General features: G+C 36.0%; 1 protein-coding gene across 8 annotated transcripts in view; it reads right to left on the bottom strand.

Moving 5' to 3' along the window:
* Positions 1–4,838: 4,838 nt before the first annotated feature.
* COP1 (COP1 E3 ubiquitin ligase) overlaps positions 4,839–26,178 on the bottom strand; it is a 277,806-nt gene continuing 256,466 nt past the window's right edge. For all 8 annotated transcript variants that reach the window (XM_034941240.4, XM_034941236.3, XM_063598396.1 and 5 more), the window contains 2 exons: positions 7,212–7,256; positions 4,839–5,186 (listed from right to left, as the gene is read on the bottom strand). In XM_034941240.4, coding sequence (XP_034797131.1) covers positions 5,169–5,186; positions 7,212–7,256 — 63 coding nt within the window. In that variant the 3' untranslated portion in view covers positions 4,839–5,168. The remainder of the gene's footprint in view (positions 5,187–7,211; positions 7,257–26,178) is intronic.

Below are 26,178 nucleotides of genomic sequence, written 5' to 3'. Positions count from 1 at the left end.
CAGAGGTGGGGTAGTGGTTTGGGAATGAAACTGTTCCTTCCATGTAAGTTCATCAGGCATTAGATACTCATAAAAAGCACGCAACCTAGATCCCTCGCATGTGCAGTTCACAATAGGGACTATACTCCTATGAGAATCTAATGCCGCCACTGATCTGACAGGCGGCAGAGCTCAGGCAGTGATGCTCACTTACCCACCACTCACCTCCTGCTGTTCGGCCTGGTTCCTAACAGGCCACGGACTGGTACCAGTCTGCAGCCTGGGGGTTGGAGACCCCTGCTATAGTAGGTTGTCTCTCAACAGGGATTCATCTGGTGTTTTTCTCAGGCTGGGGTTACGTGGTTATTTTTGGAAGAAAGATCAGAGTTAAAATGCCATTTTTCATTGCATCTTATCAACAGTATATACTATCAACATGACTTACCACTTTGGATGTTGACCTTGATCACCTGGCCAAGGTAGTCTTTGTAAGGCTTCTCAATTTTAAATTGACTCTTTTTTTCTCCTTTTCCATATTGTACTCTTTGGGAGGGAAGTCAATAAGCAGAGACCATACTGGAATGGAAAGTTATGCTCCATCTCTTTGATTTACCTACATAAATTATTTGGAATTCTTCATGGAAAATTTGTCTCTTCTCTATATATTTATTCAATCATTTGTTTATATCAACATGGATTCACATATTTATTTTATACTTTGGGTTATAATTCCATGTTACTTCATTTCGTTGTTCAAATTGTTCCAGTTTTGGCCATGGGAGCTACTCATACTTTAAAAATTTGCTTCCATTGGGCTTAGATGTTCCTTTGCCTCTTATAGCTTAATTCTCACAAAAAAAAAATCCTGAAAACTGCCTCTACTAGTCCTTAATCTCCCACTACTCTATGTTTTTCCTGCATATACCTAAAGATTTTGTGTATTATGGTACTTACACCCAGTATACTTATCTGCTTCTCCCACTGAACAATAAGCTTCTTGAGGGTAGGGATCAAATCTTATTTATATCTATTCTTAGTACATAGTACATAGTTCCCTGCACAAAGGGGGAGCTCAACAAATATGTCTAGAATATCACTATGATTTTCTCTTCAGTCCAACAGTCCAGAAATGCCTAATACATTAACCAGAAGCCACATGTGGATTTGTTAGCTAACTGCTCTGAGAGGAACAACAAATTTCTACTGTCGGTAAAGTTTTAATGTTAGCCATGTAACATAACAGGCTCAAGATCTGAGGTAGCACCTCCTAATGTTTCATTTCTAAGTATGCAGACTTCTAATAACCCCAGTTTTATCTGCATAATTGTATTAAAGGCAATGACTAATTACTCTTATATTTAGGACCAGGGCTGGAGAATTTCTAGGTCTGCTGACTTAGAGAACTGGTCCCCCAGAATAGCTCATGAACATTTTGGTCATGAGTTTCCCAAGTGACTTACTGCTGGCTGAAGATTGTATAACCACCGAAGAAATAAATTTGCTGAGTTACACTCTTTGTTGTTCACAACTTATAAGACAATGACTTTAAAAATTCAGAATCTTCCAAGATTAAGAATTAAGATTGTGGTGAACTCTATAGCTGAAACAAGCTTTTAGGTTGGATAATGCTGCAACCTCACTCCAAGTCTCCATAAACTCTTGACTGATCACCTTCCTAACTGCACTCTTGCCCCCATCTATCCATTCACCATAAATCAGATTATACCATCCCCTTTAGCCCCTCCCTTTAATGCTTTTATGACCAAATTCAAATTCTCAGTTATGTTCTAGAAGGCTCATTGTACTAGGCTCCTCCATTTCTTTCAATTCAGCCTATACTTCTCTCTTCATTGTTCAGGCTAATCTTTCTGAAGTTGTAGCACAGTCCCATATGTTTTTTGATATTTAATAGTTCAGTCTTCTTGTAAGAACTGTATAAAATTCTCCAATCTTGGCTGGGTGCAAGTACAGTACTTACGGAGGCCAAGGAGTTGCAGACCAGCATAGGCAACATAGTGAGACCCTGTCTCTACAAAAATAAATTGTGGTCTCAGGTACTTGGAAGGGTAAGGCAGAAGGACTGCTTGAGCCCCAAGGAGTTTATGAGCAGGGAGGTATGACTGTTACCACTGCACTGCAGCCCAGGTAACAGTGCGAGAACCTGTCTCAAAAAAAATTCTTCAAGCTTGGGCTGGCATGGTGGTTTGCACCTGTAATCCCACCACTTTGGGAGGCTGAGGCAGGAGGACTCCTTGAGGACAGGAGTTCAAGATCAGCCCGGGCAACAGAGAGAGACCCCATCTCTATTTAAAAAAGAAAAAAAGTGTTCCATCTTAATGTCTGAGAAACCCCTACAAGTCCACTTAAGTAAAGATTAAATTGGAACATTTTGACAAGCCATACCGTTGAGTGAGGAGTTTTTTGGTGTTAAAATGTATATTACCTTTAAGTTATTTAATAGTATGTTATTTTTGCAAGGAACAGTAATATTAGTTTGATCTTGACATCTCACAGAGATGATCTCAAATTTAAAAATGGTATTTATAAGAAAAAATTAGAAAAAAACTTGAAGCACTGCCTTCTTTAAAAACGAAATTCCTTTGATAACTAAATGTACCTTATTGTATTCTTACAAACATATAGAAATTAAATGGCCCCCAAATGTAGACGGTTAGAAATAAACATTAAAAAAGACCAAATAAAATAAGCACAATAATATGCTTCTACTTAAATGCATTCAGGAGGCATTAACTCTCTGCTTCGTATTTGGAGGATTTTCTATATTTGAATATTCTTTCTACATCTTTGCAAAAGGTCCTTTATTAATCTTGGAAACAATGTTCAACTAATATTGTTCTGGTTGGTGACCTGTAATTTTTGAATGATACTAGCTTTTCCTCTCAGAATTGAGTCTAAAAGTTTATCAGGTCTTAACTCACAGAACCAAGATACACTGCTCTTGATCTGAAAATGAAAAAAAACTTAAAAAAACTAAAAAAAAAAAAAGATTCACCTGACTTTGAGGAACTGGTTTGGTGGTAAAACCAGATCTTGCACTGATACAAAACTGTTTTTGGTTAATTAACCCCATGTAATGTGAACATTTATGCATTCTGCTACAGAAGTATTAATGTGTTTGATTAGGGACTACTGCTCTAGACTCTGTTAGAGGTTGTTACATAATATTCAGTATATATACTCTATTAGTTTTCTAATACTTGTGTAGTCTTTGTTGCCCAGGCTGGAGTACAGTGGTGCAATCTTGGCTCACTGAAACCTCTGCTTCCTGGGCACAAGTGATTCTCCCATCTCAGCCTCCCAAGTAGCTGGGATTACAGGCGCCCGCCACCATGCCTGGCTAATTTTTGTATATTTAGTAGAGATGGGGTTTCACTATGTTGGCCAGGCTGGTCTCAAACTCCTGACCTCAAGTGATCCACCTGCCTTGGCCTCCCAAAGCACTGGGATTAACAGGCATGAGCCACCGTGCCGGCCATACTTGAAAATTTCTAAGTTCTATGATACATTTGGCCCCAAGTATTTCAGATAAGAAGATGTGAACCTGTAACAGGTTTCAGTAATCTTGAGTGGAAGAATACATTGGGATATTCTGATTACCTTCATCGTGCATTATCTTTATTCAACCAAGTGTTTATTATTATATTATTATTATTATTCAAGTGTTTATTTTTATAAAATGTGTGGTGTATAAGTATGTTTATAACTTTTTTTTTTTTTTTTTGAGACACAGTCTTGCTCTGTTGCCCAGGCTGGAGTGCAATGGCATTATCTCGGCTCACTGCAAGCTCTGCCTCCCAGGTTCACACCACTCTCCTGCCTCACCCTCCCGAGTAGCTGGGACTACAGGTGCCGCCACCACGCCTGGCTATTTTTTTTTTTTTTTTTGTATTTTTAGTAAGGACAGGGTTTCACCATGTTAGCCAGGATGGTCTCGATCTCCTACCTCGTGATCTGCCCGCCTCGGCCTCCCAAAGTGTTGGGATTACAGGCGTGAGCCACCGCGCCTGGCCTTGTTTATAACTTTTAAAGCAACTCTTTACATTACTTTTGCTTGACTTGCTGGTCTTCTTTCCTTTTACAATTTGAAAATAATTTATAAAAACCAACTAGATAATCTAAGTGACCATATGGCTTAGAAATTTGGATAACAGGGCTTTAAATCCTTTTCCTCTAAGTTAAGGGCTGTTGAACTATAGTCTGTGGGCCAAATCTGACCCTCTGCCTACTTCCCAGCCATGCACATTTGTTCACATGTGTCTGTGGCTGCTTTCCTGCTATACTGGCCGAACTGAATAGTTGTGCCACTGACCATATAACCTGCAAAACCAAAAATATATCCGGCCCTTTACAGAAAAAGTTTGCTGACTCCTGCTCCAAGACATTACTCAGCCTAGGATGGTACTAAAAGCAATGGACTAGTTGGTTTGGTATACATTTAGGGCTTATGGTATGTTTATGTAACATTTCAAAGGCAAAGACAGAGCTAGCTGTCAGAGACTAACATTCTCTTTCTGTTTAAATGTGGTCTCAATAGATCAAAATTTTAGATCTTAGCCAGATTCAGAGAGACTGGACAACATGGTACTTGCTGATGATATAAATCTGGTCAGAGAATGAAGAAAGAATTTTATAAAGTAATCTTTCTACCTACCGTAAACAGTAAATTCACTGGCAGAAATCTATGTACTTTATATTTTGTTTACATTGATATGCGTAATTCCCAAAGAGGTTGGGAAATACGAACTTTACAAATTATTCACTGTTACATTATAGTTCACATATGCTACTTCTTAAAAAGAGTTATCTCTTGCTGCATTTGACAAAAACTTTCCGAGCTCAACCGTGGCTCAATAAACTTTTATTTTTTTTTGTTATTTATTTTTATTCAAAAGAATTTGTTTCCCTATCACAAAAATTAGATAACACCACCACCAAGAGCAGCAATGTCCATGGAGTTACATTGATGGTGGAGAGTTGGCTGGGTATTCCCAATGTCCCAAAGGTCATAAAGGAGGGAAAAGAAAAAAAGAAAAAAATATTCAAAACAAATCCAAAACCCATGATGACTTTGGGGAGAGACATCACATGACATTTTCTGTTTCTTCTCTCATTGTCAGCTGCAGATGTATTTCAGCAGGATCAAGTACAATTTGACTTGAGTTAACCCTTCATACCAATTCTAGCACCTAATTGGGGGGAAAAAAGGATCCATTTAATAAAATCATTTAAGATATAAAAGGAATTTAATGACTCTTTACTATATTTACCAATAGAAAAGCAAATTTAAAAAACGTTTCCCAACTGGGAAAATGCCAAAGAATTTGAATGGATTGGACATTAATCCTTTTTGACCTGCAGCTTAACAGCTGCATGAACTCTTTCAGATGAGCTATCTCCACAGTTAACTTGGGAGCCTTCAAGGTAAACTACATAAAACACATGGAAAAATAAATTGGCTAATGCATAGCACAAATACATTTTTGGAATATATGTTGGAATCTTTCCACATTCTTATGAAAGTTTTAAGTATCCTTGTTTAGGATTTTAATCTGTTTTCTTCTTTCATCAATAAACACTGTTTATAATGATCAAGGTTACAGGACCTAAAGTCTTGCTCTTTCCTGCTGCTTCATCCATTTCTAGCCAATCATCTCGCGTCCAGATACTTTGTATTTTTAGAATTAAAGTAGTATACTGTCATAAAAAAGTAAGTTGTGATACTGCTAAAACTAAGAGGAAGCAAATGGCTAAGAAAGATCACGGAACAGGAGGATAGTTATGAGACACTGTCAAAAAGAATTACATTAGATGGACACTACAACACTCACTAAGTAGCAAATATTTAAACGTGCAACCTTTCCCCTGCTGCTCATCTAAGGCTTGACTAATATACGTGCTTCCATAATGCTTTTGTCTTTATATTAGGTAACTAGGCTACTTAACATAAGAAGTCAATGATGCTGAACAAAATCTTAGATTTGTCAGTGGGATCCTATGAGAACCTATGTAGTTTTGAGCTCTTGTAGGTATGCTGGCAATCCCAATTGGTGTAAAGGATAAACTTTTTGAAGAGTAAGGTGTAGCTTTTCAATTCATGACTTGACATGAGAGTAAGAGAGAGACTAAGAGAGTATAGAAAGCCACTTAAATCAGATATTCCAAGACCTCCTACCATCTTGCTTGAGGCTTCCAGAACATAACAAACACTGATCAGTTAAAAAACCTCGTTTTCATTTAAGCTCTCAGTGGTTCTCTAAAGAGGCTTTTCAAACAGAGAAACTGGCTGCCTAAAAAAGGAGACTACCATGTAAATTAGTGCAGTTCTTCTGCGTTAAGTTTGCTCATTTCACCTCTGTAGAATGTTTAGGCTAGGATTTGCTGCCTTGGCTGATGGATTATTCTCCACTTATGATGAGTCTAAGGAAGCTATGGCAAAATTAATGCTAAGTGGCAGGAGAAACACACACGTTATGTTAAAAAAACTTTCAATATTTCTACCAAATCAGCAGAGAATATGTGGAAAAAACAGGTACTCTCAGAAACACGTACTCCACCAAAATGGTGTTTTGTTTAGAAAGTTCACTGCTTATCTCAGGATTTATTTATCCAATGTATCATGTACAAGTGCTATATATGCATCAATCAATTTTCTTTCCTTTTTTTATGGCTAGGCTTCCTTGAATCACATCTATCAATTTTCAACTGAACACTAAAATAACTTTTTTTCCCCTTTGACAACTGAGGAAAAACCTACTTCTTAGGGGACAGAAGAAAGAGAACCATAAGGAAGAGAATAAAATAAGACCAAGATATGTTTAAATCTGGTGATGTCTAAGCATCTTCTGCTATATCTTGCATCTCCTGCTGTATTTTGGGCTCTATCTACTGAAAGCCCTGTGGGATAGTTGTACTGGCATAACAGAAGCTAAACTGTGCTTAGCCCACAGTGAATGTTCACTAGTCTTTATCTGTTTTTCAAACTGACCATCTATTAATCCATCCAGCATCCATACAACCTCAATAAGCACTATCATCTTCTCCACAGATGCAAGCTACCTATTCTTTTCCCTTAAATCAAGCCATTTGTAAGGAGACACAGACCCATGATTTGGGATGATCTCTAAGGCTCAGTACAATGGTGTATTTCCATAATCCTGTTTCAGTCTAAAAACGGGCCTGAGTTTAAAATGGAGATATAGTAAATAGCTTACCTTAATTGTACCCTGACTGTTAGCAGCAATCAGCACATTGGACTCCTAGAAAAGAACAAGAGCTTTTAAAGTATAGAGAAGGATTTCCTGGAGAGCAATCCAAGAGATAATTTCCTCTTCATCCTTCTTTCTTCACTTCAATTCCTAAGACAATTGAATCTAATATGAAGATACAATTTTTTTTTTTTGAGACGGAGTCTTGCTCTGTTGCCCAGGCTGGAGTGCAATGGCGCGATCTTGGCTCACCACAACCTCCACTTCCTGGGTTCAAGCGATTCTCCTGTCTCAGCCTCCCGAGTAGCTGGGATTACAGGCACGTGCCACCAGCCCAGGTAATTTTTGTATTTTTAGTAGAGACGGGGATTCTCCATGTTGGTCAGGCTGGTCTCGAACTCCCAACCTCAGGTGATCTGCCCACCTTGGCCTCCCAAAGTGCTGGGATTACAGGCATGAGCCACTGTGCCCAGTCGAAGAGACAATTTTAACATGTTTTTAACTATATTTTAAACTTAAGATCCCATATTTTGAAGTGTAAGTTTTAATTAAAAGAATAAAGTTAGAAGCAGAGTAGGACACTTTTGAATGTAAACAAAAATAAAAGGGAAAAAGATTGTCAATGGAAGAAAAGCCAAAAGAAACAAAGACTGAAATAAAATGAAAAAAAGAGTAAGTTGAGAAAAACAAAGTGAATAATCGCTTTCCCAGAACACTCCTTCTTCATTCATTTTCTCTCATAAAATACCAGTAATTGATGTAAAACCTGCCAACATCCTTGGCACAAATCTCTATGGATGGACATTTGGTATTAGGAAAACAAGAAAATGTGAATATTCATTTGGGAAAAAGGACTATCTTTCTTTTTAATTATTCTATCATTCAGCACATGCATTTTTAATAACCTTGGTAATTACTTGGATGAGAATATATGTGGTGAAGTATTTTTCTATTCTAAGCCAAGGAAAAAACATTTCTCTGGAAAGTAGGAAGAGTGGGAAAAGAAATGGACATGACTGAGTTTACTAGAGAGAATCTCAGAAAGTAGGAAGAATGGAGACATGCCTCCTGTAGGAAACTGGGCATCTAAAGGGCTCTGGAACTTGGATGTGTTGGAGTCTTTTGCTTTCCATGGTAGGCAGCTAAGAGGTGGTAAACAGACTTAAAATGCCATAGAGGTCAGGCCAGGTGGCACAGAGAAAAACGAAGTCCAAATAACAGCTATGAGAAACAGATAAAGTGGTCTAATTTGAATGTAGGATAGGATCTACCTAAATATCCTTCAGGCTTCATGACAAAGCAATAATAAGAACAAAGAAAACTCTTGGCTTGTATGTTAGAAAAGTTACTTCAGCTAAGCTGAGTTAAACTTTAGTTTCTTTGACATATGCAAGTTGCACTTTACAAACTCATACATTTCCATTTTAAAATTTTCCCTTTCATTTCTAATAAAGCTGCTCTTCAGAAATGTGCATCTTGTTACTAATGGCATACAAGAAAATAATAATGTCTTCCACTATTCCAGAATTTTTAATGGAATCAGAATACTCCTTGGAATTAGTCAGCAGCATCAAAGATTATAGGTGTATCAAGAAGAAATAAAGACACGTGGGCATGGGAATTGTTGATCTTTTCCTAGCTGAGGATTTTCCTTAAATTAGCAAATGTTCTTAAAAATAGTAACATGGGGGCTGGGCGCAGTGGCTCACACCTGTAATCCCAGCACTTTGGGAGGCAGAGGTGGGCAGATCATGAGGTCAGAAGATCGAGACCATCCTGGCTAATATGGTGTAATCCTGTCTCTACTAAAATACAAAAAGTTAGCTTGGCGTGGTGGCGTGTGCCTGTAGTGCCAGCTAGGCAGGAGGCTGAGGCAGGGGAATTGCTTGAACCTGGGAGGCAGAGGTTGCAGTGAGCAAAGATTGCACCACTGCACTCCAGCCTGGCTGGAGAGACTCCAGCAAGGCTCTGTCTCAAAAAAAAAAAAAAAAAAAAAAAAGGAACATGGGTAATACAATACTCACTATTAGAATTAACTTTGGAATATTATGGGCTATTTCTGGGACTTGAGGTATACAGAATCAACACTTCCATATTCGGGGTGGGGGGTTGGGGTGCGGGGAAAGGAAGATGAATTTGGGATTTATTTACTCTTTTAGTGACCTGAATGTAGAAAGTGGTTGGAGTAGGTTCTGGATGTCCTTTAGGAATATAATAACTTACCCTGAGTTGGTTAAGAGACAGCATTTCTATGCTGGCCTCAGAAAACAGCAGAAAGAGGTACTGTGTGGTGCAATATGGATTTCTTTCTAGCAGGAATTTTAAACAAGTTGTATGGTATCAGAACTGCCACTGGTGACCCAGAAATAATTCTCCTGTAAACATCATCCAGAAAAGCAGTTGAAAATCTCACTGATCAACCTAGTTGCCATTCAAGGAGGGGACAGACTCTGGTCTGCAAGAAAGCTACTGCCAAGAGCCACCACCACTAAATGCTGCAGCCATCATGAACTGCTCCCTTTGCTATGAGAACAAATAATGACAAGACAATGAAAAATTTAAAGCCGAAAGCTCCATCTCCTTCTGCCATTTTGGGTCTAGTCACCTTTTAATATAGAGAAGGAATGCAGAGACCTGGTGAAGATGAGGATTCACTTGGGGATAAGCAGGGAGTCTACTTCTGGCAGTTACAGGGATTATAAATTACATAATTAAAACTTCTGACTTCTGATGGGAGCAAAACTAGGAAAATTGTAGTATATTATCTTACAGTATGAAAAATTAGTCCCAATATAAATAAGATAATCTAGTTGGATTACCACACAAGAGGAGTTTAAAATATGTACAATTACCACTCTAAACCCAAGAAGGACATCTGATAACTATCCAACATGAATAAACACTGTCTTATTGTAACCTCAGGATTACTATGGCATTAATATATGATGTCATATTAGATGCTATCCAAGGGTTAACTCTTAACACTATTTCCTGCAGAAACAGATAAATACTTTATGTGTTAAAAAAAAAAGTCAACATACGAATTGAATGCCAGTTTGAATGGTCTTTTAGGACTGAAATTTAATGAAAGAAAAATAATGGCTTCATATCTCAGTACATCCTCTCTCCCCAAAGGTAGTATGATTACAAAAAAGTTATTTAGAATTAAACTATCAGATAGCTAGATATTGGCTTAAGATAAATTATTTTTTTTTTGCATGCAACAGAAAAATAAAACCAGATATTTTACTTCTAGCATAGAGATGTGGAAGTGGTATGTACAAAGTTATTAATGTAAGTTTTTAATGATTCTTGATTGTATTTTGGATGACTGGTAATTCCTAGTTGTAGCTGTGGTCTGCTAGGGCCTACTATAAATAAGTTCTAGCTCAACAGGTTATTTTTTACTTGCTAAATAAAATAAAAGTGCGAGTCAGTAATTCTTATTATTTTCTCCCTCTTTTTTGGAAACCGGCAGTTTTACTGCAGAACTCTCCTCAAGGCTAAGCTAATAAAATACCCAATATTTTTTTCTGACTATGAAGAGACTAAGAAAAGACAACAGAAAAATTAGCAAGTCTTTTATAAAAACAGAAGACATATAAACATGCACCAACTTGCTTAAGTCAGTGATGCTACACTAACTTATACCAAAACATTTTTAGTAGCACACGTAGGCTAGTGAAGAAAACCTGCATCTACTAAAATAGTTTTATCTTTATTGACTTGCTTAAAAAGGGTCATTATAGACAATATATTAAAATTCTGGATGGCGCTGTGGGTCACACCTGTAATCCCAGCACTTTGGGAGGCCAAGGCAGGCGGATCACCTGAGGTCGGGAGTTTGAGACCAGCCTGACCAACATGGAGAAACCCCGTCTCTACTAAAAATACAAAAAAAATTAGCCGGGCGTGGTGGCACATGCCTGTAATCCCAGCTACTTGGGAGGCTGAGACAGGAGAATCGCCTGAACCCGGGAGGTGGAGGCTATGGTGAGCCAAGATCACGCCACTGCACTACAGCCCGGCCAACAAGAGCAAAACTCCATCTCAAAAATAAATAAATAAATATATAAAATATAATAAAATAAAATCCTGACAAGTTGAGAAATGAACAGTTATTCACTCAGCAACTGGTGGATTTATTCATAGAGATAGATGTAACTGATTTTAAATGTAAATTAATTTTAGTATAGGTATAAGTATATACAATGTATTTAAATATAAGATACGTGAATATATATATATAAAAAAAAAACTTCCATTTTTGGCCATAACAGAGTGAACAGACTAAATTTGTTTTCCTACCATATACAACTAGAAAACTGAAAAAAATATGTAAGATACCACTGGACCACAGGCAGTACAGGACTGTGATCTTTGAGAGAAAAGAAACAAATGAAGTGAGTCCTATAATCACCCTGGTTTTCTACTGAGAGGCAATTTCTGGACCACAAAGCAGGTAAGGAGATGGACATATCAACAGATGAGACAAGTGAAGAATAAAACATCAAAAAATTTGGTAACACCTCCAAAATTACAACTGAAGCAGACAGGAAAAAAGCATGAGAGGAAAAAGAGATTAGCATCTCAGTGACCTATTGGACAATATGCAACCTAATAAATGTATAATTGGAGTCCCAAAGAAGGAAGAGAAAAAAATATATGAAAACGTAAGACTAAAATGTTTCAAATTTGTAAACTATAAACCCACAAATCTAAGAAGCTTAACAATTTCTGGCGGAAAGAAGCACAACACCACATCAAGGCACACCACAGTTACACTGCTGAAGACAAGAAACAGAGAAAATCTGTAGAAATGCCAAAGAAACAAAGACACATTACATAAAGAGAAAGATCACCAATTTCCCATCAGCAAGAATGCAAGCCAGAAGACAATAGGACAGCATCTTTAAGATGATAAACAAGAGGCCAGGCGCAGTGGCTCATGCCTGTAATCCCAGCACTTTGGGAGGCCATGGCAGGCGGATCGCCTGAGGTCAGGAGTTTGAGAGCGGCCTGGCCAACATGGTGAAACCCCATCTCTACTAAAAATACAAAAATTAGCTGGGCGTGGTGGCAGGCGCCTGTAATCCCAGCTACTCTGGAGGCTGAGGTGGGAGAATTGCTTGAACCTGCGAGGCAGAGGTTGCAGTGAGCCAAGATGGCACCATTGCACTCCATCCTGGGCGACAAGAGCAAGATTTCATCTCAAAAAAAAAAAAAAAAAAAAGATGATAAACAAGAAAGCCATCCATTGAGACACACAAAATTAAAGTCAAAATAAAGATATTTTCAGATAAAATAAAGCTGAGATAATTTTTCACAAACAGACCTGCGCTGTAAGAAATTGTTAAAGGAAGTTCTTCAGACTGAAGGAATATTATACTACATGAAAACTCTGATCTAAAGAAGGGATAAGGTGGGCATGGTAGCTCACACCTGCAATGCCAGCACTTTGGGAGGCTGAGGTAGAAGGATCATCTGAGGTCAGGAGTTTGAGACCAGTCTGGGCAACAGAGTAATACCTTGTTGCTACTAAAAATAAAAAAAAACATTAACCAGGCATGGTGATGCATGCATGCCTCTAGTCCCAGCTACTCCGGAGGCCGAAGCGGGAGGATCTCTTGAGCCCAGCAGTTTGAGGCTGCAGTGAGCTATGGTTGCACCACTGCACTCCAGCTTGGGAAACAAAGCAAGACTCTGTCTCAATAAATAAATAAGGGATGAATATTGTGAGAAATGGTGACTAGGTAGATAAATATAAAAGATATTTGATTTCTTGTTTTTAAGTTTCTTTAAAAGATAATTTCCTATTTTAAGGAAAAATAATAACAGAGCTTTAAGGTGATTATAACACAAACACAAGTAAATATACATGACAACAAAAGCACAAATAATAAAAGGGGAAAATAGAAGTATAATGTTATAAGATTCTTCCATTATAAAGTGGTATCATATAATCTGAAGACAGACTGTAAAAAGTTAAACATATTATAAACTTTAGAGAAACCATTAAAAAATACAAGAAACAGTATATACCTAATAAGCTAGTAAAGGAGAAAAAGTATTATAAAAATACTCAAAAAAAAGAAAGGAAATGAGGAACATAGGAACTTAGAGAAGACAAAAAATATGACAGACATAAAACCAACTGTATTGATAATTAAGTATAAGGGGTCTAAATATTATAATTAAAAGGCAGAGATTATAAGACTGGATAAAACAGCAAGATTCAACTCTATGCTGTCCCTAAGAAATACACTTTAGGCTGGGCGCGGTGGCTCATGCCTGTAATTCCAGCACTTTGGGAGGATTGCTTGAGACTAGGGGTTTGAGATCAGCTTGAGCAACAAAGTGAGACCCTGTCTTAAAAAAATAAAAAAAGGAAACACTTTAAACAAAAATACAGATAAGATACACCACGCAAACATTAATCATAAGAAAGCTGGAATGGCTATATCAGAAAAAGTAGACTTCAGGACAAGAAATTTGACCAGCGATAAAGACAGGTATTTCATAATTAAATAAGGGTCAACTTATATATATAAAAAAAAAACTCCTATATACATATATATCTAAAACAAAGCCAAAACTGACAAAACTAAATAGAATAAATTGACTCATGTTTGGAACTTTTAACAGTCACCTTTCAATAATTCAAAGACTAAGTAGAGAGAAAATCAATAACCATATAAAAGACTTAAACAATAGCATAAAAACCAAACTGAACTAACTGACATTTACAGAAAGTTTTATTTAAATGACAGAATACACATTCTTTTCAAATGCATGCGTACTAGTCCCCAACAAAGATGTGTCAGACCATAAAACAAATCACAGTAAATTTAAAGGGCTAAAATCATACAAGTATGTTCTCTGAAGAAACAGAACTAAAGTAGAAAAGAATAACAAAAAGAAATCTGGAAAAATCCACAAGTATTTGCAAATTTAAAAATATACTCCCAAATAACCCAGGGATGGAAATGAGAAACCATTTTGAACTAAAAGATAATAAAAATGCAACATATCAAAATTTGTGTAATGCACCTAAAACAATGCCTAGAAAGTTATAGCTTCCAATACTTATTAGTAAAGCAGGAAGGTTGAACATTAATGATATAGTAACTTGCACCTTAAGAAGCTAGGAAAAGAGCAAGTTACACATGACGTAAGTACAAGAATGACAGTCATGAAGAGCAGAAATCAAAATAAAACCAGAAAAAGGTAAAAAAGTATTAAAATGAAAAGTTAATTCATTGAAAAAAATCAATAAAATTGATACGCCTTAACAAAAAGAAAATGTAAGTTAACGATATCAGTAATAAATTACGGGATATCACTAGATATTCTATAGATATTAAAAGAATAATTAGAAAATAAACATGAACAATTGTATGTCAATAAAACTGACAGGTAATGAAATGAACAAATTCTATGAAAGATACAAATTCCCAATTATGACAGAAGAAAGAAAAAGTTGTTAAAAATGAAGACTAAGGAACATTTCCAAACTCAGCTTGTAAATCAAACAAAACCAGAGAAAGACATTATAAAAACAAATAAAATTACCAACTACTTTTATAAACAGATGTAAAAAACCTTAACAAAATACAAGTAAAGATAATTCAGTCATATACAAAAAGAATAATGCATCATGTCTAAATGGAATTCATCCAGATATTAAAATTGGTTTTCAACATTAAAAAAATATATATATAATTCACTATGTAAAGAGAATAGAAAAGGCCAGGTAGGGTGGCTCATGCCTGTGATAGCACTCTGGGAAGCTAAGGCAGGTGGACTGCTTGAGTCCAGGAGTGTGAGACCAGCCTGGGCAATATGGCGAAACCCCCTCTATCAAAAACACAAAAAAATTAGATGGGTGTGGTGGCATGCACCTGTAGTCCCAGCTACCCAGAAGGTTGAGGTGGGAGAATCACCTGAGCCTGGGAAGGCTGTAGTGAGCTGTGATTGTGTCACTGTGCTCTCGCCTGGGTGACAGGAGTGAGACCCTGCCTCAAAAAAAAAAAAAAAAAAGAAAAAGTAATGTAATCACAACACAGAAAATGCACTTGAGAGCATTCATCATCCCTTCAGCAAACTAAGAATAGAAAGGAACTTCTTCAAGGTGATAAGGAATACCTATGAAAAACTTACAACTAACATCATACTTAGTGGTGAAATACTGAACCCTTTCTCTCTCAGACTAGGAACAAGGTGAACATGCTTTCTCTCACCATTTGTATTCAACACTGTATTAGAGGTACAACCCAGTGCGACAGTCAAGAAAAGGAAAAAGCATATGGATCTGAAAAAAGAAAACTGTCTTCATTTGCAAAAGAGATGATGGCCTATGTGGAAAATCCTAATGTACCTTAAAAATAAGCCACTAGAATAAATAAACTGTCTTCAGCAAGATTGTCAGACACAAAGTCAATTATACCAAAATCAGTTCACTTCCATAAACTAACAATAAATGATAAGCAAATAGAATTTAAAAAATACCATTTATAGTACCATAAAAAGCATGAATCATTTAGAGACAAACCACACACACACACACACACACACACACACACACACACACACACGGCCTACATACTAAAAATTACCAAACAATGCTTAGAGATGTTAAAGAATACCTAAATAAATTGACAGTTATACCATGTTCATAGACCAGAGACTCAATAGTGTCACAATGCCAATTCTTCTTACATTATCTACAGGCTCAATGCAATTCCAATTAAAATCATACAAACTTTTCTAGTAGAAACTGGCAAAGTGATTCAAAAATTTAAATGAAAAAGCAAAGACATTATAATAGTTAAAATAATTTTGAAAAAGAAAAAATAAAACTAGGGACTTACACAACATGATTTAAAGTTCTACTGTTAATAAAAGCATTAGGAATCAATACAGTGTAGTATTATTAGATAGACATATAAATCAAAGGCACAGAAAATAAATTCCAGAAACAGATCCATCCATAATCAATTGAATTTCAAAACAACTTGGCAAGTTAAAAAAAAAAATAGAGTAATTTTTACAAATGCTGTTGAAACAACTGCAGGTATGTGAAACAACCATATGTGTGCTAAAACAACTGTATATACAGAAAAAAGTAAACTTCAATCCTTCTATCATACCATTCCCAAAATTAATTCTAAATAGATCTAAGACATAAATGTAAAAGCTGAAACAATAAAACTTCAAGAAAAAAAATCAGAGTTTGGGTTGGCAACTATTTTTTAGGATGCAAAAAACATGTACAATAAAGGAAAAAAAAACCCTGATAAATTGGACTTCATCAAAAATTTTAAAATACCATCCACACTTACTAGAACAACTAAATCTTTTTCTTAAAGTGACAATATCAAGTGTTGGCAAAAATATGTAACAAATGATTTTAGGATGCTGGCAGGAGTGCAAAATATAGTCATGCACTGCACAATGACATTTTGGTCAACGATGGGTCACATATATGATGGTGGTCCAATAAGATTATTGTACTGTACTTCTTAATCATTAATTTAGATTATACTCCTTCTACTTATTAACAAAAAAAGTTACTGTAAAATAGGCTCAGGCAGGTCCTTCAGGAGATACTCCAGAAGAAAGCATTGTTACCATAGGAGATGACAGCTCTATGTGTGTTATTGTCCCTGAAGACATTCCGATGGGACAAGATGTAGAAGACAGTGATGTTGATGAGCTTAACAAAAAATGTTTAAAAAGTAAAAATAAATAAATACATTTAAAAATGGAAGAAAGCTTACAGAATAAGGAAAAATCTGTACAGCTGTACAATGTGTTTGTGTTTTAAGCTAAAAGTTATTACAAAAGAGTCAAAAAGTGAAAAAAATTAAAATTATAAAGTAAAAAGTTACAGTAAACTATAGTTAATTTATTATTGAAGAAAGAAAACATTTTAAAATAAATTAGTGTAGCTTAGGTATACAGTGTTGATAAAGTCTACAGTAATGTACAATAATGTCTGGGTCTTCACGTTCACTCACCACTCACTCCCTGACTCACCGAGAGCAGCTTCTACTCCGCCAAGCTCCATTCATGGTAATGCCCTAGGCAGGTGTACCATTTTTTACCTTTTATATTGTGTTTTTACTATAGCTTTTCTGTGTTTAGATACACAAATCCCATTGTGTTACAACTGCCTACACTATTCAGTGTAGTAACATGCTGTACAAATTTGTAGCCTAGGAGCAACAGGCTATACCACATAGGTAAGGTATGTACTAGGCTATACCATCCAGGTTTGGGAAGTACACTCTATGATGTTTGTGCAATGATGAAATCAAATTACCTAATGGCATTTCTCAAAACGTATCCCCATTGTTAAGTGACAAATGAATGTAATACAACAACTATGGAAAAATGTTTGACAGTTTCTTATAAGGCTAAACTTACAACTACTCTACAATCTCATAATGCCACTCCTAGGTATTTATCCAAAAGAAATGATGGTATATAGTCACATAAACACTTATTTATGAATGTTTACAGCGGCTTTATTAAAAATAGTTCAAAACTGGAAACAAGTGCAATATTAAAGATTGGTGAATAGATACAAAATTTGTTGCATAGTTATAAAATGGATTACTAATAAGAAGGAACTACAGATACAGGCAATAACACAAGCATTTCAAAATATCATGCTAAATAAAAGGAGCCAGGTGCAAAAAATTACATACTGTATCATTCCTGTTATATGAAATCCTAGAATAAGCAAAACTTAACTTATGATGACATAAAGTGGATTAGTAGTAGCTTGTAGTGGAGAAGGGAGGGGACTGATTACAAAGTGACACAAGGTAACTTTTTGGGTGATGAAAATGTTGTTATAACTGAATTAAGGTAGTAGTTATACTGATGTATACACTTGTAAAAATTCACTGAATACTCTTAAAATGTATGTAGTTTATATTTATGTAAATTATATTTCAATAATATCAATTTTAAAAAGCTGGGAACAAACACACAAGAACAAATATGTATTTTATAAGTTAACTTTAAATTCAATATTGGTCTTTAACAATTAAGTCATTATTCATGATTTAAATATTTTCTGATTTCCCAACATAATATATAAACCCCTTATCACTACTATATTTATGAGATCTCTGTAACCATTCAGTATAATATCAAAGCCATTTCAGCTATGAAGCTAAATATTTCCCCCAAAATAAGGCACTGAATTATCAAAAAGAAAGGTAAATATTTTTGTCATTCCTCTCTCCCCGTTCAACATAAAGATGGTTTTATATATAAACCTTGCTATTTACTATGATAAGCATTTCCACCCTACATTTCTCCTCCTTTTATTAACCAGAAGATAACTATTAAACAAAATCAGAATATAACCCTTCTTTAAAATTTATTTCTCCAAATGTTAAGCATTACGTTAAATTGATGACTTCCCTCAGAATGAGAATAAATAATGTTATAGAAAAAAGAAACTGAAAAGACTTTATGTTAATAAATTTTAATATTTAAGCCAAGTGGAAAAATTCCTATAAAAACTTACCCAACTAATCAAGAAGAAATAGAAAGCAAGAATCATCCTACAGGTATTAAATTCATAAATCGACAGTCAAAAATATTTCTACCTCAGGCTTACATGACTTCATCTATGAGTTCAGCCAATATTCAAGAAAGAAATAATTCCGTATTACACAAATTTTTCCACATCAAAGGAGGAAAGAACTCCTTAATTTGCTTTATGAAGTTAATATACCCATGAAATCAAAACCTGACATGGACAATGCAAAAAAGGAAAAGATTATAGGCCAATGTTATTCATAAAGACAAATGAAAAAATCCTAAACAAAATAGTAGCAAGTTGATTTTAACAATATATAAGGAGAATAAATCTTGACCAAGTTGGGCTTATTCCAGCGAATGTAAAGTTGGTTTAATATTAGGTTAAAAAAAAACTTCACCTACTAGATCAATATTTGAAAGAAAAATATTATATCATGTTAAATAGGTACAAAAAAGCAGTAATATACTTTAGCATTCATTTATGGTAAGAACTCTCAGCACATTGAGAACTGAAGGAAACTTCTTTGTAAGGGTATGTATCTACAAAACTCTTACAGCAGACATACTTAATGATAACATCTTTAAAAGCTTTCCCTTTGGTGAGGAACAAGTCAACGATGCCAGATACCATTACTTTTATTTAACATTACATTAGATGTTCTGGCCATCAAAATAAGGCAAATGAATAAAGATATAAAGGTATAAGTACTGGAAAAGCAGACACTAAACTTTAATTATTTGTGGATGAATTAATTGTGTGCATAAAAAATCCAAGGAACGTAGAAATGAATAATTAAAATTAATAAGAGAGTTTAGCAAGATGGTTGGATTAAAAATGGGGATAATAAATAATGGATCCCTTAAGGACTACCTAGATACCTTTCTCTTATTTAGAAAAATATGTTTATTGGTTAACTTGAATAGATAATATACACATGTGGTAAAAATTCACACAGTACAAAAGAGTAGGGGAAAACTGAGTGTCTCTCATCTCCCTAGAGAGTCAACTACTATTATCAGGTGTGAAATCTTTCTAGGTAAATTACCATCATTAATGTAAACCTGAATTGTATAATAGATCAAATACATCTTCGGGGCTTTCTCAAAATGTACAGAGTCAAAAGTTTTCTATTTGGTGGTTATATCCTCCCTTTATCTTGTTTTGTGTTTCAGGTTTAACAAACAACCCTACTTGCAACTTGAGACTCCATTCTGTTTTAAGTGGCAAGCCAAATTTGATATTCAATTCTAAGCCTCTTCATCACCTAAGAGAGGTCTGTAGGCTTCTCTTATAGAAAAAACAATTTTACAGAGTTTTGTATATTCATGGAAATGCCAGTAACTGGTTTTCAGGAGGAAATGGACCAGAATTATATACGACAATCTGTATTCCTAAAATCAAATTAACAGGTGGACAAAACATAGACAGAGTGACAGAGTAGATTAAATGTCTTTGGAGTCTGAAAGATTTCAATTCAAAGCTCTAACGCTTCTAAACTTGTCATTATGGGCAAGTTACTTGACCTCTCTGAATCTCAGTCTCCTTAACTATAAAACAATGCTAATAAAACTAAGCTAACAGAACCATTTCTATGATCAAACAGACACATACATAAGTGCCTGGCATAAAGTATGTATCTTATAAGTGATCTTTAAGTGAGGGAAAATTGCTTCTGGCTTAGTTGTTCAAGGAAGGCAAGCAAAGGAGCCCAAAATGAACAAAGGGGCAGGAAGCAAAACAGAAGACTATTATGGAGGCTAAAAGAAGAGTTTAAGAAAGAGAAGCAAGTCAAAATTGTCAAAAATCATGAGGAAATGAAGACTGTTTAGTAATAATATGTTATTTGGATTTGGACATTAGATGTTACTGGTAACATCAAAAGCAACTCCACCAAATGGTCAAGTTTGCATTATAAAGGGCCTTTATAAGTCCCTGGGTAACTTAGCCATTAGAAACTGGCTTTGACAGAGGCTTCTCCAGAAAGCTACTCCTGATGTCCAAGGTAACAGTGTGATGGGTAATTTTAGGTTTCAACTTGACTGGATAAAGGGATAGTTAGAGAACTGGCAAAGCACTACTTCTGGGTAAGTCTGTGAGGGTGTTTCCAGAAGAGACTGGTGTGTGAGTCGGTTGACTGAGTGGGGAAGTTCAGCCCTCAATGTGGATAGGCACCATCCAATCAGCTGGGGGCCTGGATAGACAAAAAGGGAGCAGAAAGGTGAATTTGCTTCCTCTCTCCTGGAGCTGGGACACTCTTCTCCTGGCCTTGGCCATCAGAAGTCCAGATTCTCCAGCTTTTGGACTCTGGGACTTGCATCAATGGGCCCTCAAATTCTCAGGCCTTTAGCCTAAGATTCTGCCATGCTACCGGCCTCCCTGGCATATCATGGGACGTCTCACCCTCCGTAATCATGTGAGCTAATACCCCAAATAAAAACCCTCTCATAGATCTAACTATACATGTCCTATTACTTCTGTCCCTTTGGAGAACCCTAAGACATAAAGAAACGCTCCCAAATTGATTCACAGAGAGAATAACTTTCAATCATCACAGTCGTTTCATTATACAATAGTGACTTTGGCATGAAGTTTATTAATTTCATGCCACTTTATTCATCCATCATTATCCATCCATTAGGGTAGATATCACATGCCAGATAATTGTGCTGGGTCCTGGAATTTCAAAGGAGAATAAGACATGATGTCTGATCTTAAGACCATAGGCCAACAGGGGAAATGGACTTTTAACAGAAAGAAATAGGCTGGGTGTGGTGGCTCATGCCTGTAATCCCAGCACTTTGGGAGGCTGAGGCGGGAGGATCACCTGAGCCTGGGAGGTCAAGGCTGCAATGGGCCTGAATTGGGCCACTGCATTCCAGCCTGGGTAACAGAGTGAGACCCTGTCTCAAAAAAAAAAAAAAAAAAAAAAAAAAAGAATATATTATAGAGCTCAAAGGGGCAACTGAGGAAGTAAGAAGAGAGTGATCCTTTACTTGGAAAAGGTAAGAAAGGCTTCATAGATTAGGTCACAAATGGAACAATGGAAGAATAAAACTTGAAATTTCCCAGGAGAAAAGATGGATATGTTAGGCAAAGGGACACGGTCATGCACATGGAATAAATTTGAAAAAAAAAATGGTTTTGGAATGATGACAAATTGTGTGGAGAAAGCAGCTTATGTATTAGTTAATGAGATGAAAATATGAGGTGGGGTAAGCATGTAAACTGTAGCATACCAGGGTTAGAAAATAAGTAAGATTCATTTATCTGTGAATTTTATTTATGGATAACAAAAGTCAGTGACTGCCTTTATGCAAAAAATAGATAGGAGCAGTTTTTCTTTGGTGTTGTAGATCAGAATATGCCATCCCAAAATATGCTACTCTGGTGGAAAGACTATTTTGAGCTGAAAGCAACTGAGGAGAGCTTTCTGCTCTCCTTCTATCTGCCTGAAAACAGACAATAAATTCCTCTTGTGAAAGAGAGGAATTCCCTGTACCCCAGTTACTTCCTGTACCAGGAAAGGGATAACAACCTTATTATTATTACCAAAGATGAGATGGTACTGAGAAAAAAATCTGCACAAACCTCACTAACTAGCCCTTATCTACCATTAGTTTCTTATATATTAATATTTGCCTTCCTATTGTTCATCACTCCTAGAAGCTCAAAGTCCCTTTCCTTTGTCTTGTCGCTTCCCTTTAAATTTGTCTTCTTGTCTAAATGGTATAAAAACCTCCAAACCGAGCCTTTTCATTGGGAGTTTTCTTTCTACGAGATATCCCCCACTATTCCAACCCACCCCTGGCAGCTGATTCATGTAAAACTTTGAATATCAAATAAATTTGTATGCCTTTTCTGTTAATCCATCAGTTGTCAGTTTATTTCACAGACCTAGCCAGAGAACCTAAGAGGGTAGAAAAGAACTTTGCTTCCCACCAGTGTTCTATTCCTTCAGCCATCTCTCACCGCACCTCCCCCTCCCTGGGCACCTAGAGTCATCTCCTTTAATCCTATCTCTTAACAAAACTCTTCAATTCACATGTGTTAAGTTAAATAAGTGAATTCTTGGAAAAGCAGAAAAAAAATTAAGTTGTGTACTAGAAGGTAGAAGTTAATGATTATATCCGCAAACATAGTTCAAGATTTATTGTTTGAAGTGAATATAATGAAACATCGTCAAATAAACATTTTTTTAAATATGTGAGGGCAAACTTAACATCTTGAAAAACATGAATGTTACATGTGGGTGTTTTCTGTTATTCTTATTCCCCAGAAGGAAACTGAACACAGAAAAAAAAAACCCTGAATAATTAAATTATTTAATAACCTACCTGAGTAGACTCTCTACTTTTAATCTCTCATTACAATGCACTATACCCACTGCTATGATAATACTCTCATGGGATTATCTTCACAGTGGGCTTTAGGCATTTAATGCCTACAGAAGAAGGTCCAAACTTTTTTTTTTTCTCTCAGTATGGCATTCAAGACTATAATATCTAGCACACTTTCTGGCCTCATCTCTCAATAAAGTCCCTACTCCACCATCCTACTTAGACACTTTATTAGAAGTTTCTTAAACATCTATTGCACTTTCCCTCATCTGCGCCTTTGTTTACACTGTTCTCTAGCTTTCTGCAGTATAGCAGAAAGGGTGTACGTTTTACAGCCAGCCCGACCTGGGTTCTAATTCCAACTGTATCCCTTATTTAGCTGTGTAATCTTGGGCAAATCTGAGCCTCAATTTCACTTTTAAAGGAACTCAAGCATATATGCCTTAAAAGATTGATGATGATGATTTTAAATTAAGATAGCACTTAGTATACTGCCTGGTTGGTACTTAATAGATGTGTTTGTTTATGGTCTTTTGTCCAGGTACCTTCCTTTCCCTTTGTCTTTAGACTTCTGAAACCCTTTATATCTTTATGAAGCCCAGCTCAAAAGCCCCTATCTTCATAAAGTATTCCATCATTCTCCAAGTTAGAAGTAACGTCTTCCCTCTAGGGTCAATAATTTCAGGGGTAATGATCTTATAAAGATTTCTTTCATTTGGGTTCATACTATAGTTATTTATGAATATTTCTATTTACTAGGTTGTAAATCACTTAAATGCAGAGAATATATTTTCATATTGCACAATATTTGATGAACTAAAAACAAGTACAGTTGTCCAGTTATGTGGATTAGTATATAAAATGTTAAAGATGACAGCAACATTTACTGATTGATCATTTATCTTGTGCCAACTATTTTCTTAGTATTTTCCATGTATTTTCTAATTTTATTTCAGAATATTACATGCAAGATACTATTAATCTAATTTCACAGAAGAGGAAACTGAGGCACAGAAAGGTTAAATAACTTTCCCAAAGTCTTACAGCTAATACTTAATGGTGATAGGAGGCAAACCTGGCAACTTGGCTCCAGCACTCTCAATCAGAACATTACGCCAAGACAGAAGGTAATAAATGACACATATCCCACCCTCTACCCTTAGATGTTTAAAAGCACAACCTTGCTAAATAAGGATCTAAAAACAAAACAAAAACAAAAAAAAGCCAACAAAAATCAGAAATGTTTTCTCCCCTAAAACAACTTCATGACAAAGGAAGGTAAGTTCCTTGAAAATTTTACTGGGGAAAAAAAAGCCCAGAAGATGATTTTTAAGTTTAGTTTCCCTTTCAAGTGGTAGAACACTATTAGTGACACAGAAAATGTAAAGTACACTGAAATACTATTTACATTTGTCCTCTAAAAGCAGAAACTGCAGCTGAGATGGCTAGCGAAGTTATAAGCAGTTCTGCCTTAAACAATTTGTCCTATAATCACTGAATTTTCTTCTTAAAGTGTGCCCACTAAGTTTAAATTGTATGTCCATTTAAGTCCTTTAACAAGCATTTGATTAAATAGAAATGGTAAATCACTATGAACAACATACAGTACCTGCAAATACAGCTCCCTGGAGGGCACAGAACAGTGAGAAACATGGCTGAATTTAAATATCCTTCCTTAAATAAATATAAAGGATAAAAATTTGAGGTAACTAGGCTTCACACAAAAAAACTCACAATCTATACTATATCTGTTAATTCCTTAATATTCTCTCCATAAGAGCCTCTTGTCTTATTTGGACAAAGGCATTCTCTTTATGAACACAAATGTCTTGTTTTCTCATTGCCAGAAAAGAGAGTGTTAATTTGCACTCATACAAAGATGATTTCATGTCACTGAAAATAAAAGACCATACCTGCCTTAAGCTCTTTTTCATACCAAGATTATAAACATAAAAGAATGGGCTTTTGCTCCATTTTTTTTTTCTGTCTTCACGGTGGGCTGTTACTATTTGTACTGCAATTGCATCCTGAAAACTAAAATAGCTTCTCTCCTCATGTAGGAGGTCATGGACTCTGTGTATAGTCAAATCTGATTTTCACTCAGGATCCTGCAGCCACAGAACAATTTCAAATAAATTTGCCCTTCTTTTGATGCATGATCTATAGTTGCCTTATGAACATCCTCTCCCTTGCCCTTGAGAAGAAATACAGATATAAGATACAGGGATTCTTAAATTTTTCTTTGTTCAACGCCTTGTTAAGTGATACTATTCAACTGTCCAATTTCATCACTCGTGCTGACATTTTGTTACTTCATCCTATTGGGCCACTGTTGATTTCCTGACACGCAGAATCATTCTTTTATTTAAAGCACTTTCTAGTACATCTTTTAAAATTCAAATTTCTTTTGTTTTTGGAGCTCAGAGAAATTCATTTCACTTATCTGGGGTTTTTTTTTTTGTTTGTTTGTTTGTTTGCTTTTGAGATGGAGTCTCGCTCTGTCGCCCAGGCTGGACTGCAGTGGCGCAGTCTCGGCTCACTGCAACCTCCGCTTCCCAGGTTCAAGTGATCCTCCTGCTTCAGCCTCCTGAGTAGCTGGGATTACAGGTGCGTGCCACCAAACCCAGCTAATTTTTGTATTTGGAGAGGGGGTTTCATCATGTTGGTCAGGCTGGTCTCGAACTCCTGACCTCGTGACCCACCCGCCTCAGCCTCCTAAAGTGTTGGGATTACAAGCGTGAGCCACCGCACCCAGCCACTTATCTGGGTTTGATTCATCATGAGAATCCCCTTATTTGACCGGAGTGTTTCTTTACTTTATTCTAGACATAAATCTACGCTGCGTTTTGGAACCAAGTGAGAGTCCATACAAAGATATTCAAACATAGGTTCCAATATCATCTTCAAAGGTTTTTAAATGCCATTTGTAAGCCTAATAGTTTCTTTTTGTCCCTGACTTTTCTTTCAGTATGTGGTCTTTCAGAGTTGACTTGGTAAAAATATATATAAATATGTCTAAGAAAGAATGAACACAAAACTACAATCTATCAATAAAAGGTCTTGGTCTTTAAAC

The sequence above is a fragment of the Pan paniscus genome, chromosome 1 (genome assembly GCF_029289425.2).
Source record: "Pan paniscus chromosome 1, NHGRI_mPanPan1-v2.0_pri, whole genome shotgun sequence".
NCBI classification, from domain to species: domain Eukaryota; kingdom Metazoa; phylum Chordata; class Mammalia; order Primates; family Hominidae; genus Pan; species Pan paniscus.
Note: the sequence above shows the minus strand (reverse complement) of the source record. Positions and strands in the feature narration are given on the sequence as shown.